General features: G+C 47.5%; 1 protein-coding gene across 1 annotated transcript in view; it reads right to left on the bottom strand.

Moving 5' to 3' along the window:
• disc1 (DISC1 scaffold protein) overlaps positions 1 to 17,967 on the bottom strand; it is a 115,903-nt gene that overhangs the window by 30,977 nt on the left and 66,959 nt on the right. Inside the window, exon 13 of the mRNA XM_045213535.1 lies at positions 9,095 to 9,139. Coding sequence (XP_045069470.1) covers positions 9,095 to 9,139 — 45 coding nt within the window. The remainder of the gene's footprint in view (positions 1 to 9,094; positions 9,140 to 17,967) is intronic.

The raw sequence follows: 17,967 nt of genomic DNA, 5'->3' as shown, positions 1-17,967 counted from the left end.
CCAGCCTCATCTACACCACCATCTATAGCATGACTAGACCCAGCCTCATCTACACCACCATCTATAACCTGACTAGACCCAGCCTCATCTACACCACCATCTATAGCATGACTAGACCCAGCCTCATCTACACCACCATCTATAGCATGACTAGACCCAGCCTCATCTACACCACCATCTATAGCATGACTAGACCCAGCCTCATCTACACCACCATCCATGACATGACTAGACCCAGCCTCATCTACACCACCATCTATAGCATGACTAGACCCAGCCTCATCTACACCACCATCTATAGCATGACTAGGCCCAGCCCCATCTACACCACCATCTATAGCATTAGACCCAGCCTCATCTACACCACCATCTATAGCATGACTAGGCCCAGCCTCACCTACACCACCATCTATAGCATCAGACCAAGCCTCATCTATACCACCATCTATAGCATGACTAGACCCAGCCTCATCTACACCTGTCACAATCCGGGTTAGAACTCCGGTCTCAGAAGTGTAGAGCTGGGGGTACTACCCCTTAGCCACAGAGGAGATGTTGTAGGACCCAAATGAAACACCCAAGGCAATACTCCAGGCAAGTAGATTTAATGTTCACAAAACAGGAGGCAAAACAAAACAACTCCACGAGGGGAGAAAAACAAACTAAAGATAACTTCAAAAACTTACTAGGACAGACACGGTGAGACAAAGCAGGAGACACACAGTCAGGACGCACAACCAAGTGACAAACAAGGGGAAAACACACAGCTAAAATACACAAGGGGGAAACAAGGCACAGGTGACCTGGATAAGCTAATTAGGACACATGAGGAAGAACTAAGGCAAAGGGGGAACACAGCTGACCTCTAGAGGCCAGGAGACAAACAGGGGAAGCAGGAAGCTGACAGGACCCCCTCCTCTAGGAACGACTCCTGACGTTCCTTCCAGAACACCCTGGCCCCAGGGTGCGAAAATCTCGGATCAACCCTGGGTCCAGGATGTCCCTGGCTGGAACCCAGGAGCGCTCCTCTGGCCCGTAGCCCTCCCCAGTCCACCAGATACTGCAGAGAGTTCTGGACCCTCCGGGAGTCCAGTATCCGGCGGACTGTGTAGGCTGGCTGGCCGTCTATGATCCTGGGAGGTGGCGGGGGTCTGTGTGGGGGGCAAAAGGAGAAGACAAGACAGGTTTAAGGAGTGAAACATGAAAAGTGGGGTTAACTCTAAGGGGGCGAGGCAGAACTAAACGATACGAAACAGGGTTAACCTTTCTAGCAATGCGGAAAGGGCCGATGTATCTCTGGGAAAGCTTCTTGGATTCGACCCGGAGGGGCAAGTTCTTAGTGGCCAACCAAACTCTCTGACCAGCTCGGAAACTAGGGAACGTCCCGGGGCGGTGGCGATTAGCCTGACTTTGGTATCTCTGGGAGGTCCGAAGGAGGGTACACCTGGCCTTCTTCCAGGTCCGCCTACAGCGTTGGACAAAGCGCTGGGCCGAGGGAACACCAACTTGCGCCTCTTCCTCTGGAAATAATGGAGGGGTTGTAACCGAACTGGCATTCGAAGGGGACAATCCGGTGGCTGAGGACTGGAGGGTGTTGTGGGCATATTCAGCCCAAATGATATAGGTGGCCCAAGACGTGGGATTACTGGCCGCCATACACCGCAGGGTGGTCTCCAGATCCTGATTAATCCGTTCCGTTTGGCCATTAGACTCTGGATGGAATCCTGACGATAGGCTGGCTGTGGCCCAATAAGCCTGCAGAAGGCCCCCAAAACCGGGACGAGAATTGGGGACCTCGGTCAGAGACCACGTCCAGGGGAATGCCAAATATCCGGAAGACATGGTTCATGAGGAGCTCAGCAGTCTCCTTAGCCGAGGGCAGCTTGGGCAGGGGGAATAAACCGGGCAGCCTTCGAGAAACGGTCTACCACCACAAGGATGACGGTGTTGCCCTGGGATAGAGGAAGTCCCGTAACAAAGTCCAGAGAAAGGTGTGACCATGGCCTTCGAGGAACAGGTAAGGGATGGAGCAGTCCCTGGGGGTCGCTGGCGATGTCGACTTTCCCCTGGTTGCACACAGGGCAGGCCTCAACATAGACCTGCACGTCCTTCTTGATGGACGGCCACCAAAACCGCCGTCGGAGGAACTCCAGTGTGCGAGCACTGCCAGGATGGCATGTCAAGGGCGACTCATGACCCCACTGCAAGACGCGGCCCGAACCGAGAGAGGAACGTACAGGCGACCGGCAGGACCACCGCCTGGATCGGGCTCATGGGCAAGAGCTTCTCGTACCCCTCTTTCTAGTTCCCACTGAAGAGGTGCGACGATCCTAGACCTCGGAATAATCGATGCCAAGGGCTTCTCTTGTACCTCGGGAGAATAGACTCGAGACAGAGCATCCGGCTTGACGTTCTTGGTGCCAGGTCGGTAAGTCAGGAGGAACTGGAATCGATTAAAGAAAAGGGACCATCGTGCTTGCCGAGGGTTCATCCGCTTTAGCCTGTTGGAGATATTCCAGGTTCTTGTGGTCTGTGAGAACCTGGAAAGGGTGCTGAGCCCCTCAAGCCAATGGCGCCACTCTTCCAAGGCCAGTTTTACCGCAAGCAACTCTAGATCCCCCACGTGGTAGTTGCGCTCGGCCTCAGACAGGCGGCGAGACATGAAGGCACAAGGGTGTAATCTCCCATCCGCACCCCTCTGTGACAGGACGGCTCCCACCCCACCTCTGAGGCGTCCACCTCCACCACGAAAGGTCTCTCTGGGTCAGGGGTCACCAGAATCGGAGCAGAAGTGAAGCGGCGCTTGAGATCCTCGAAGGCCCCTGCTGCTTCCGGACCCCAGTGAATCTTGGTCCCTCCTCCCTTGGTAAGCGTCGTCAAGGGGGCTACCACCGAGCTGAAATTCTTGATGAACTTCTGATAGAAGTTAGAAAAGCCAATGAACCGTTGAACCTCCTTGACCGTGGCAGGTGTGGGCCAATCGTGGACCGCCTTGACCTTCTTGGGATCCATCTCTAGGTGCCCGGGAGTGACAATAAACCCGAGAAACTGAGTCTGAGAAACATGAAATTCACACTTCTCAGGCTTAACGTAGAGGTGATTGTCAAGGAGCCTCTGGAGAACCCGGCTAACATGCCCCTCATGTTCCTTCAGTGACCTCGAGAAGATGAGGATATCGTCCAGGTACACGAAGACGAACAGATTAAGCATATCCCGAGAACATCATTAATCAGGGCTTGGAATACTGCGGGGGCATTGGTGAGCCCGAACGGCATCACCCGATATTCATAGTGTCCCGTGGGCGTGTTGAACGCCGTCTTCCATTCGTCTCCTGGCCGGATCCGCACGAGATGGTAAGCATTGCGGAGATCCAGCTTAGTAAAAATAGAAGCCCCTTGAAGCAGCTCAAAAGCAGTGGCCATGAGAGGAAGAGGGTATCGATTCCGAACCGTGATCTTGTTGAGTCCCCTGTAATCAATACAAGGCCTCAGACCCCCGTCTTTCTTTTCAACAAAAGAAGCCCGCCCCAGCCGGGGAAGTAGAGGCATAGATGAGGCCGGCTGCCAAGGACTCCTTAATGTAGGTGTCCATGGCTGCGTGCTCGGGGAGGACAAGGAAAAGATCCGACCTCTAGGAGGGCAGCACCCAGGGAGTAGATCAATGGCACAGTCATAAGTGCGATGAGGCGGTAAGGCAGTAGCCCGGGCCTTGCTGAACACTGCCTTGAACCGATGGTAAACACTGGGGACTCGGGAGACGTCAACAGACTCTTGAAACTGGGTACTAGGGGCTGAGGAACTCTGAAGCATGCAGGTGAGTTGGCAAGTGGGACCCCAGCTAAGAATGGTGCCAGTAGGCCAGTCGATCTGGGGATTATGTCTGCATAGCCAAGGGTGACCCAGGATAATAGGATACTCGGGAGAGTCAATGAGATAGAAGGTCTCCTCCTGCTGGTGTTGAGAGATGGTAAGTCGCAGGGACTGAGTCGCCTCAGTAACTTTTCCTGGTTCCAGAGGTCTGCCATCTAAGGCTGTAACTGCCTGGGGTTGAGGAAGTAGTTGGGTAGGGATCTTAAGTTCCTTAGCCAAGGTTACATCCATAAAATCACCTGCGGCACCGGAATCGATCATAGCCTGGACCCGATGCTGGTGGCCCTCCCAGGACAGAGTGGCTGGAATAGCTAGGACCGCGTTAGTAGGAGGAGCTCTAATTTTCCCCATCACAACCCTCCTGTAGCTGGGGCGGGGACAGGCGTTTCCCAAAGCTCGGGGGCAAGTGGAGCGGAAGTGGCCGGCAACCCCGCAGTAGAGGCACCGACGCTCCCTCATGCGACGTTCCTTTCGTTGGAAGAAAGCCTGGAACGGCCTAACTGCATGCTCTCCGGGAATCCTGGGGCAGTTCAGGAGCCGGGGCAGCTCTGAATGACGGAGTCCAAACAGGAGAAACAGAGCTGCTCAGAGGAACTTGGGACTGAGACACCTGACGGCGAGCCGTTCTCCGCTCTCTTAGACGATTGTCCAGGCGGATGGCCAAGGCTATGAGGGACTCGAGATCTTCAGCTGGTTCACGGGTGGCTAACTCATCTTGAAGGGGCTCAGATAACCCTCCCTGAAAGCAGACCCTCAGCGCTTCATCATTCCATCCGCTCCTTGCTGCCATGGTTCGAACTCAATGGCAAAATCTGCCGTGCTTCGGGGGCCCTGACGGAGAGACAGTAGGCGCTTGGAAGCCTCCCGCCCACTGACAGGATGATCGAACACCCGCTTGAACTCTTCTACAAATGCAGCGTGGGAGTCACAACAGGCCTCCTGGGACTGCCACACCGCAGAGGCCCAGGCGAGCGCCTTGTCTGAAAGAAGGGTAATGAGGTAGGCAATCTTGGAACGGTCTGTGGGAAAACTTGAGGGTTGGAGCTCGAAGGTGAGGGAGCATTGGGTGAGGAAACCCTGGCAAGAGCTTGGATCCCCAGAAAAGGGCTTGGGAGGTGGTAGTCGGGGCTCCGCCAACCGAGAAGGCCTGTCGTCACTGGGAGGTGACCGGGGGAAGGGGGAGGACCAAGGAGGCGTTCAAAGAGCTGGTGAAGGGAACTCATCATTTCGGCCAGGAGTTGAGAATGTCTAGCCATCAGCTCCTCTTGTCGGCTGAGAACGGCTTCATGGCGCTGGAAAGAAGCCTCATGTCGAATGATCACCGCCAACAGGTCCTGGGAACTGAGTGTTTCTGGGTCCATGATTGACTTGGTTATTCTGTCACAATCCGGGTTAGAACTCCGGTCTCAGAAGTGTAGAGCTGGGGGTACTACCCCTTAGCCACAGAGGAGATGTTGTAGGACCCAAATGAAACACCCAAGGCAATACTCCAGGCAAGTAGATTTAATGTTCACAAAACAGGAGGCAAAACAAAACAACTCCACGAGGGGAAAAACAAACTAAAGATAACTTCAAAAACTTACTAGGACAGACACGGTGAGACAAAGCAGGAGACACACAGTCAGGACGCAATAACCAAGTGACAAACAAGGGGAAAACACACAGCTAAAATACACAAGGGGAAACAAGGCACAGGTGACCTGGATAAGCTAATTAGGACACATGAGGAAGAACTAAGGCAAAGGGGAACACAGCTGACCTCTAGAGGCCAGGAGACAAACAGGGGAAGCAGGAAGCTGACAACACCACCATCTATAGCATGACTAGACCCAGCCTCATCTACACCACCATCTATAGCATGACTAGACCCAGCCTCATCTACACCACCATCTATAGCATTAGACCAAGCCTCATCTATACCACCATCTATAGCATGACTAGACCCAGCCTCATCTACACCACCATCTATAGCATGACTAGACCCAGCCTCATCTACACCGCCATCTATAGCATGACTAGACCCAGCCTCATCTACACCACCATCTATAGCATGACTAGACCCAGCCTCATCTACACCACCATCTATAGCATGACTAGACCCAGCCTCATCTACACCACCATCTATAGCATGACTAGACCCAGCCTCATCTACACCACCATCTATAGCATGACTAGACCCCGCCTCATCTACACCACCATCTATAACATGACTAGACCCCGCCTCATCTACACCACCATCTATAGCATGACTAGACCCAGCCTCATCTACACCACCATCTATAGCATGACTAGACCCAGCCTCATCTCCACCACCATCTATAGCATGACTAGACCCAGCCTCATCTACACCACCATCTATAGCATGACTAGACCCAGCCTCATCTACACCACCATCTATAGCATGACTAGACCCAGCCTCATCTACACCACCATCTATAGCATTAGACCCAGCCTCATCTACACCACCATCTATAGCATTAGACCTACTGTGCTGGCAAACCCTGCGTAGAGCCCCTCCCCATGCCTCACTTTAAAATGCACATTTAACTGTTGCTCATTGTTATTCAGAAACATGAACACTTGCCTCCGGAACGAAACCTGCAAACAGTACACGAAAACCGCTAGCAGATTCGCAACTACCACCCTTGTCGACGGAGTCGAAAGAGGAGAAATTGGCACCAACACATCCCTTACAAATATTCCACTAGCAATCAGCCTGCCCACTAAATTTACTTTTTTCATGAACACTACCACAGCTTTGTCATTCTGGATGCAGAATGTATAAATTCAGCTCCTACCTGTTTGCCGACCGTGAGCATAACCTCTTCCACCTTAACTCCATTCTCAGAAACACACCTGAATCCGTCTCCTCATCGCTAGGCTGTGAAGCCTAACTTTGAACAAAAACAGTGGGTACTGCTAAACTAACGTTAAACCTCCACCATGAAAAATAAACATGAAAAGAAATCAAGAAAATAAGTAAGGATAGAGCCCTCCACAGGACCTCTCAACTACAAAACACTCCCAGCATGCACTGAGAGAGAGAGAGAGAGAGAGACAGAGCCCTCCACAGGACCTCTCAACTACAAAACACTCCCAGCATGCACTGAGAGAGAGAGAGAGACAGAGCCTTCCACAGGACCTCTCAACTACAAAACACTCCCAGCATGCACTGAGAGAGAGAGAGAGACAGAGCCTTCCACAGGACCTCTCAACTACAAAACACTCCCAGCATGCACTGAGAGAGACAGAGAGAGACAGAGCCCTTCACAGGACCTCTCAACTACAAAACACTCCCAGCATGCACTGAGAGAGAGAGAGAGAGACAGAGCCTTCCACAGGACCTCTCAACTACAAAACACTCCCAGCATGCACTGAGAGAGACAGAGAGACAGAGCCTTCCACAGGACCTCTCAACTACAAAACACTCCCAGCATGCACTGAGAGAGAGAGAGAGAGAGAGAGAGAGAGACAGAGAGAGGAGAGGTTAGTTTGTCTCTAATTAGCTCACAATGTTCTGTCAGTTCCCAGAAGTTCTGCTGAGTTCTGGAGAAGAGAGAGATGGAGAGAGATGGGGGGGTGGTTGGCCAGCAGTAGCTAAGTGGAAATCATTCACTTAAAGTCATTATGGAAATGACAGAGTGTCATACACGATCGCACAATGGAGATCATGTTGAAACTGAGGTAAGATAAGGGTTATAGTGGAGATCATGTTGACACGGTCAGATCAGGGTTATAGTGGAGGTCATGTTGACACTGAGGTCAGATCAGGGTTATAGTGGAGGTCCTGTTGACACTGAGGTCAGATCAGGGTTAACTCACTGTTGGCTGGGCTCCCTGCCTGTGCCATTAAACCCCTACAACTCATCCAGAACGCTGCAGCCCGTCTGGTGTTCAACCTTCCCAAGTTCTCTCACGTCACCCCCCTCCTCCGCACACTCCACTGGCTTCCAGTTGAAGCTCGCATCTGCTACAAGACCATGGTGCTTGCCTACGGAGCTGTGAGGGGTACGGCACCTCCGTACCTTCAGGCTCTGATCAGACCCTACACCCAAACGAGGGCACTACGTTCATCCACCTCTGGCCTGCTGGCCCCCCTACCTCTGCGGAAGCACAGTTCCCGCTCAGCCCAGTCAAAACTGTTCGCTGCTCTGGCACCCCAATGGTGGAACAAGCTCCCCCACGATGCCAGGACAGCGGAGTCACTGACCACCTTCCGGAGACACTTGAAACCCCACCTCTTTAAGGAATACCTGGGATAGTATAAAAGTAATCATTCTACCCCCCCCTCCTACCCCACCCCCACAAAAAAATTTAAATAAAATACAAAAATAATATATATATATATATATAAAACATTTATAAAATTAAAAAGATATCAAAAAATAATTATATATATATATATATATATATATATATATATATATATAAAACAAATGAAAATTATAAAATTATTTTAAAAAAATATTTGTAAAGTGGTTGTCCCACTGGCTATCATAAGTTCAATGCACCAATTTGTAAGTCGCTCTGGATAAGAGCGTCTGTCTGCTAAATGACGTAAATGTAAATACATGTCTTTAGAATAATCTTCATCATTAGCTTTATAATAATATTAGTCATCAGCTTTATAATAATATTAGTCATTAGCTTTATAATAATATTAGTCATTAGCTTTATAATAATATTAGTCATTAGCTTTAGAATAATATTAGTCATTAGCTTTAGAATAATATTAGTCATTAGCTTTATAATAATATTAGTCATTAGCTTTATAATAATTTTAGTCATTAGCTTTATAATAATATTAGTCATTAGCTTTATAATAATATTAGTCATTAGCTTTATAATAATATTAGTCATTAGCTTTAGAATAATATTAGTCATTAGCTTTAGAATAATATTAGTCATTAGCTTTAGAATAATATTAGTCATTAGCTTTATAATAATATTAGTCATTAGCTTTATAATAATATTAGTCATTAGCTTTAGAATAATATTAGTCATTAGCTTTAGAATAATATTGGTCATTAGCTTTAGAATAATATTGGTCATTAGCTTTAGAATAATATTAGTCATTAGCTTTAGAATAATATTAGTCATTAGCTTTAGAATAATATTAGTCATTCGCTTTAGAATAATATTAGTCATTAGCTTTATAATAATATTAGTCATTAGCTTTAGCTTTAGCATCCAGTAGAGTGGAGCAGAGAGAAAGTGAATCCTACCTCCGGGTGAACATCCTCCACGCAGAATAAAAACTCTTCCAATTTCTGCAACAAAAGATAAACATGAATTATTGAAAACGCAATTATGCTTTGTGTGTGTTGTAGCTGCAACATCATCATAATGAGGGGAAGCCAATTATTAATCTCCAAAATTAACTGGTTCACGCACGCACACACACACGCACACACACGTGCACACACGCATACACACGCACACACGCACACACACACACACACACACACACACACATTAAAATAAACTAAAACATGAATGACCTTCCATGCGTTGCTTTGTGAGCAGTTGTGGTTCTGTATGTTTGATGACATGGGGGATATACAGTGAGGGAAGAAAGTATTTGATCCCCTGCTGATTTTGTACGTTTGCCCACTGACAAAGACATGATCAGTCTATAATTTTAATGGTGGGTTTATTTGAACAGTGAGAGACAGAATAACAACAAAAAAATCCAGAAAAACACATGTCAAAAATGTTATAAATTGATTTGCATTTTAATGAGGAAAATAAGTATTTGACCCCTCTGCAAAACATGACTTAGCACTTGGTGGCAAAACCCTTGTTGGCAATCACAGAGGTCAGACGTTTCTTGTAGTTGGCCACCAGGTTTGCACACATCTCAGGAGGGATTTTGTTCCACTCCTCTTTGCAGATCTTCTCCAAGTCATTAAGGTTTCGAGGCTGACGTTTGGCAACTCGAACCTTCAGCTCCCTCCACAGATTTTCTATGAGATTAAGGTCTGGAGACTGGCTAGGCCACTCCAGGACCTTAATGTGCTTCTTCTTGAGCCACTCCTTTGTTGCCTTGGCTGTGTGTTTTGGGTAATTGTCATGCTGGAATAACCATCCACAACCCATTTTCACCCAAGATTTTCTCACCCAAGATTTGACGGTACATGGGCCCGTCCATCGTCCCTTTCATGCGGTGAAGTTGTCCTGTCCCCTTAGCAGAAAAACACCCCCAAAGCATAATGTTTCCACCTCCATGTTTGACGGTGGGGATGGTGTTCTTGGGGTCATAGGCAGCATTCCTCCTCCTCCAAACACGGCGAGTTGAGTTGATGCCAAAGAGTTCCATTTTGGTCTCATCTGACCACAACACTTTCACCCAGTTCTCCTCTGAATCATTCAGATGTTCATTGGCAAACTTCAGATGGGCCTGTATATGTGCTTTCTTGAGCAGGGGGACCTTGCAGGCGCTGCAGGATTTCAGTCCTTCACGGCGTAGTGTGTTACCAATTGTTTTCTTGGTGACTATGGTCCCAGCTGCCTTGACAAGATCCTCCCGTGTAGTTCTGGGCTGATTCCTCACCGTTCTCATGATCATTGAAACTCCACGAGGTGAGATCTTGCATGGAGCCCCAGGCCGAGGGAGATTGACAGTTATTTTGTGTTCCTTCCATTTGCGAATAATCGCACCAACTGTTGTCACCTTCTCACCAAGCTGCTTGGCGATGGTCTTGTAGCCCATTCCAGTCTTGTGTAGGTCTACAATCTTGTCCCTGACATCCTTGGAGAGCTCTTTGGTTTTGCTTCTGTGGACAGGTGTCTTTTTAACAGGTAACAAACTGAGATTAGGAGCACTCCCTTTAAGAGAGTGCTCCTAATCTCAGCTCGTTACCTGTATAAAAGACACCTGGGAGCCAGAAATCTTTCTGATTGAGAGGGGGTCAAATATTTATTTCCCTCATTAAAATGCAAATCAATTTATAACATTTTTGACATGCGTTTTTCTGGATTTTTGTTGTTGTTATTCTGTCTCTCACTGTTCAAATAAACCTACCATTAAAATTATAGACTGATCATTTCTTTGTCAGTGGGTAAACATACAAAATCAGCAGGGGATCAAATACTTTTTTCCCTCACTGTACATGTATAGACAGACCACCTCTACCTACATGTATAGACAGACCACCTCTACCTACATGTACAGACAGACCACCTCTACCTACATGTATAGACAGACCACCTCTACCTACATGTATATACAGACCACCTCTACCTACATGTATAGACAGACCACCTCTACCTACATGTATAGACAGACCACCTCTACCTACATGTATATACAGACCACCTCTACCTACATGTATATACAGACCACCTCTACCTACATGTATAGACAGACCACCTCTACCTACATGTATAGACAGACCACCTCTACCTACATGTATATACAGACCACCTCTACCTACATGTATAGACAGACCACCTCTACCTACATGTATAGACAGACCACCTCTACCTACATGTATAGACAGACCACCTCTACCTACATGTACAGACAGACCACCTCTACCTACATGTATATACAGACCACCTCTACAGACAGACCACCTCTACCTACATGTATATACAGACCACCTCTACCTACATGTATATACAGACCACCTCTACCTACATGTATATACAGACCACCTCTACCTACATGTATATACAGACCACCTCTACCTACATGTATATACAGACCACCTCTACCTACATGTATATACAGACCACCTCCACAGACAGACCACCTCTACCTACATGTATAGACAGACCACCTCTACCTACATGTATATACAGACCACCTCCACAGACAGACCACCTCTACCTACATGTATATACAGACCACCTCCACAGACAGACCACCTCTACCTACATGTATAGACAGACCACCTCTACCTACATGTACAGACAGACCACCTCTACCTACATGTATAGACAGACCACCTCTACCTACATGTATAGACAGACCACCTCTACCTACATGTATATACAGACCACCTCTACCTACATGTATAGACAGACCACCTCTACCTACATGTATAGACAGACCACCTCTACCTACATGTATATACAGACCACCTCTACCTACATGTATATACAGACCACCTCTACCTACATGTATATACAGACCACCTCTACCTACATGTATAGACAGACCACCTCTACAGACAGACCACCTCTACCTACATGTATATACAGACCACCTCTACCTACATGTATATACAGACCACCTCTACCTACATGTATAGACAGACCACCTCTACCTACATGTATAGACAGACCACCTCTACCTACATGTATATACAGACCACCTCTACCTACATGTATAGACAGACCACCTCTACCTACATGTATAGACAGACCACCTCCACAGACAGACCACCTCTACCTACATGTATAGACAGACCACCTCCATAGACAGACCACCTCTTCCTACATGTATAGACAGACCACCTCTACCTACATGTATAGACAGACCACCTCTACCTACATGTACAGACAGACCACCTCCACCTACATGTATAGACAGACCACCTCTACCTACATGTATATACAGACCACCTCTACCTACATGTACAGACAGACCACCTCTACCTACATGTATAGACAGACCACCTCTACCTACATGTATAGACAGACCACCTCTACCTACATGTATAGACAGACCACCTCTACCTACATGTATAGACAGACCACCTCTACCTACATGTATAGACAGACCACCTCTACCTACATGTATAGACAGACCACCTCTACCTACATGTATATACAGACCACCTCTACCTACATGTATAGACAGACCACCTCTACAGACAGACCACCTCTACCTACATGTATAGACAGACCACCTCTACAGACAGACCACCTCTACCTACATGTATAGACAGACCACCTCTACAGACAGACCACCTCTACCTACATGTATATACAGACCACCTCCACAGACAGACCACCTCTACCTACATGTATATACAGACCACCTCTACTAACATGTATATACAGACCACCTCTACCTACATGTATATACAGACCACCTCTACCTACATGTATAGACAGACCACCTCTACAGACAGACCACCTCTACCTACATGTATAGACAGACCACCTCTACCTACATGTATATACAGACCACCTCTACCTACATGTATAGACAGACCACCTCTACCTACATGTATAGACAGACCACCTCTACCTACATGTATAGACAGACCACCTCTACCTACATGTATATACAGACCACCTCTACCTACATGTATATACAGACCACCTCTACCTACATGTATAGACAGACCACCTCTACCTACATGTATATACAGACCCACCTCTACCTACATGTATAGACAGACCACCTCTACCTACATGTATAGACAGACCACCTCTACCTACATGTATAGACAGACCACCTCTACCTACATGTATATACAGACCACCTCTACCTACATGTATAGACAGACCACCTCTACCTACATGTATATACAAACCACCTCTACCTACATGTATAGACAGACCACCTCTACTAACATGTATATACAGACCACCTCTACTAACATGTATATACAGACCACCCCAAGTCTCTGTCTTCGGGAGAGCTGTAAGTTATTGGTTGTGAGTGGTTTGACAGGGGTTGGTTGGGACAAGAGAAAGATGGTATACACAGCAGAGACAGACAGGAGATGGAGGAAAGATGGATGTCCTTGTCTCACCTTCATTGTCCAGAGGAGAGATTAGGAGGACAGGTCAGGCTTCAGGAAAAGAAAGACCAAACAGCACAGAGAGAGAGAGAGAGATTCATGCAGACCATTAAGTATAGATCAAAGCTAAAAATAGGAAAAGTAAACATTAAGACAAACTCGTTATCAAAACCAAAACGTGAACCCAGGGGGAGGCCCAGGACCGAGTATGGAAGAACCTGTTCTAGGGAGTCGTAGGGAGTTCTAGGGAGTCATAGGGAGTTCTAGGCAGTCATAGGGAGTTCTAGGGAGTCATGGGGATTTCTAGTGAGTTATAGGGGGTTCTAGGGAGTCATGGGGAATTCTAGGGAGTCATAGGGAGTTCTAGGGAGTCATAGGGGTTCTAGGGAGTCATAGAGAGTTCTAGGGAGTCATAGGGGGATCTAGGCTGTCATAAGGAGTTTTAGGTAGTCATAGGGAGTTCTAGGGAGTCATAGGGAGTTCTAGGGAGTCATAGGGAGTACTAGGGAGTCATAGGGGGATCTAGGGAGGCACAGTGAGTTCTAGGAACTCGTAGGGAGTTATAGGGAGTCATAATGAGCTCTAGGGAGTCATAGGGAGTTCTAGGGATTAATAGAGAGTTCTAGGCAGTCATTAGGAGTTTTAGGCAGTCATAGGGAGTTCTAGGCAGTAATAGGGAGTTCTACGGGGTCATGGGGATTTCTAGTGAGTCATAGAGAGTTCTAGTGAGTCATAGAGAGTTCTAGTGAGTCATAGAGAGTTCTAGGGAGCCATAGGGAGTTCTAGGGAGCCATAGGGAGTTCTAGGGAGTCATAGTGAGTTCTAGGGAGTCATAGAGAGTTATAGCGAGCCATAGGGAGTTCTAGGGAGTCATAGGGAGTTCTAGGGAGTCATAGGGAGTTCTAGGGAGTCATAGGGAGTTCTAGGGAGTCATAGGGAGTTCTAGGGAGTCATAGGGAGTTCTAGGGAGTCATAGAGAGTTCTAGGGAGTCATAGGGAGTTCTAGTGAGTTCTAGGGAGTCATAGAGAGTTCTAGGGAGTCATAGGGAGTCATAGAGAGTCATAGAGAGTTCTAGGGAGTCATAGAGAGTTATAGCGAGCCATAGGGAGTTCTAGGGAGTCCTAGAGAGTTCTAGGGAGTTCTAGGGAGTCATAGGGAGTTCTAGGGAGTTCTAGGGAGTCATAGTGAGTTCTAGGGAGTTCTAGGGAGTCATAGTGAGTTCTAGGGAGTTCTAGGGAGTCATAGTGAGTTCTAGGGAGTCATAGTGAGTTCTAGGGAGTCATAGTGAGTTCTAGGGAGTTCTAGGGAGTCATAGTGAGTTCTAGGGAGTTCTAGGGAGTCATAGGGAGTTCTAGGGAGTCATAGAGAGTTCTAGGGAGTCATAGAGAGTTCTAGGGAGTCATAGTGAGTTCTAGGGAGTTCTAGGGAGTCATAGGGAGTTCTAGGGAGTCATAGAGAGTTCTAGGGAGTCATAGAGAGTTATAGCGAGCCATAGGGAGGTCTAGGGAGTCATAGAGTGTTCTAGGGAGTCATAGGGAGTTCTAGGGAGTCATAGGGAGTCAGAGAGTCATAGAGAGTTCTAGGGAGTCATAGAGAGTCATAGAGAGTGTGATTTATCAAACAATCCTACGAGTGTCACAGCACACCAGTAGGAGATAACCATTGATAAATAATAATAATAATAATAATAATAATAATAATAATAATAATAATATGCCATTTAGCAGACGCTTTTATCCAAAGCGACTTACAGTCATGTGTGCATACATTTTTACGTATGGGTGGTCCCGGGGATCGAACCCACTACCCTGGCGTTACAAGCGCCGTGCTCTACCAGCTGAGCTACAGAGGCATGTGTCGGCTTGTTGTCCATGTCTTTATTATAATGGATGTGTCGGCTTGTTGTCCATCTCTTTATTATAATGGATGTGTCGGCTTGTTGTCCATCTCTTTATTATAATGGATGTGTTGGCTTGTTGTCCATGTCTGTAGTTAACTGTCCTGTTTCACCAGTACACTGTCACTGACTACACCACTGGAAAACGGCAGAGGACTGTCCTGTTTCACCAGTACACTGTCACTGACTACACCACTGGAAAACGGCAGAGGACTGTCCTGTTTCACCAGTACACTGTCACTGACTACACCACTGGAAAACGGCAGAGGACTGTCCTGTTTCACCAGTACACTGTCACTGACTACACCACTGGAAAACGGCAGAGGACTGTCCTGTTTCACCAGTACACGGTCACTGACTACACCACTGGAAAACTGTAGAGGACTGTCGGCTAAAGGCACTTGATTTAAAGACAGGTTTCTATCCATATTAAGAGGACTGTGAGTTAGAGGCTCTTTGAGGTCAGGTCATGTTTTCACAGGCCACAAGTTTAACTCATCTGCCCTTCTTGGATAATTATGGGCTGCATGATAGTTGGAATGTATGTAACTACTGTTGAATGCTAACAAGAAATACTATACTTGACTGAATTAAAACACTGTTTTGCAAATGCACTTTAAGGTCAGGTTTTCATGTTAAGATGACATGTGTACCAGACCAGATGTTAACATAATCTTCCCTTCCTGGCTACATGATATGTATTATACTATGAATAAAGAAAAGGCCTGAGTGGAAACGGTATGCCCCCATCAGCCCTCTAGATCCCTGGCAGTAAACATCACGGTATGCCCCCATCAGCCCTCTAGATCCCTGGCAGTAAACATCACGGTATGCCCCCATCAGCCCTCTAGATCCCCCGCCCCCCCCGTAAACATCACTCAATCCCATACACGTAGCCCCCATCAGCCCTCTAGATCCCTGGCAGTAAACATCACGGTATGCCCCCATCAGCCCTCTAGATCCCTGGCAGTAAACATCAGATTCTGTGTTTTCTAGTATGTATGAACATGGCCTATATAAGACCTTGAGGCTGTGTCCCAAATGCGTCCCAAGGCCAATAGGGCTCTGGTCAAAGTAGTGCACTATAATGGGAATAGAGTGCAATTTGGGACACATCCAATGTGTTTCTCCTGAACCATAGACTACTGTCAGGGTAGGGAACCATAGACTACTGTCAGGGTAGGGAACCATAGACTACTGTCAGGGTAGGGAACCATAGACTACTGTCAGGGTAGGGAACCATAGACTACTGTCAGGGTAGGGAACCATAGACTACTGTCAGGGTAGGGAACCATAGACTACTGTCAGGGTAGGGAACCATAGACTACTGTCAGGGTAGGGAACCATAGACTACTGTCAGGGTAGGGAACCATAGACTACTGTCAGGGTAGGGAACCATAGACTACTGTCAGGGTAGGGACCCATAGACTACTGTCAGGGTAGGGAACCATAGACTACTGTCAGGGTAGGGAACCATAGACTACTGTCAGGGTAGGGAACCATAGACTACTGTCAGGGTAGGGAACCATAGACTACTGTCAGGGTAGGGAACCATAGACTACTGTCAGGGTAGGGAACCATAGACTACTGTCAGGGTAGGGAACCATAGACTACTGTCAGGGTAGGGAACCATAGACTACTGTCAGGGTAGGGAACCATAGACTACTGTCAGGGTAGGGAACCATAGACTACTGTCAGGGTAGGGAACCATAGACTACTGTCAGGGTAGGGAACCATAGACTACTGTCAGGGTAGGGAACCATAGACTACTGTCAGGGTAGGGAACCATAGACTACTGTCAGGGTAGGGAACCATAGACTACTGTCAGGGTAGGGAACCATAGACTACTGTCAGGGTAGGGAACCATAGACTACTGTCAGGGTAGGGAACCATAGACTACTGTCAGGGTAGGGAACCATAGACTACTGTCAGGGTAGGGAACCATAGACTACTGTCAGGGTAGGGAACCATAGACTACTGTCAGGGTAGGGAACCATAGACTACTGTCAGGGTAGGGAACCATAGACTACTGTCAGGGTAGGGAACCATAGACTACTGTCAGGGTAGGGAACCATAGACTACTGTCAGGGTAGGGAACCATAGACTACTGTCAGGGTAGGGAACCATAGACTACTGTCAGGGTAGGGAACCATAGACTACTGTCAGGGTAGGGAACCATAGACTACTGTCAGGGTAGGGAACCATAGACTACTGTCAGGGTAGGGAACCATAGACTACTGTCAGGGTAGGGAACCATAGACTACTGTCAGGGTAGGGAACCATAGACTACTGTCAGGGTAGGGAACCATAGACTACTGTCAGGGTAGGGAACCATAGACTACTGTCAGGGTAGGGAACCATAGACTACTGTCAGGGTAGGGAACCATAGACTACTGTCAGGGTAGGGAACCATAGACTACTGTCAGGGTAGGGAACCATAGACTACTGTCAGGGTAGGGAACCATAGACTACTGTCAGGGTAGGGAACCATAGACTACT

Source organism: Coregonus clupeaformis, unplaced genomic scaffold, assembly GCF_020615455.1.
Source record: "Coregonus clupeaformis isolate EN_2021a unplaced genomic scaffold, ASM2061545v1 scaf0122, whole genome shotgun sequence".
NCBI lineage: Eukaryota > Metazoa > Chordata > Actinopteri > Salmoniformes > Salmonidae > Coregonus > Coregonus clupeaformis.
Note: the sequence above shows the minus strand (reverse complement) of the source record. Positions and strands in the feature narration are given on the sequence as shown.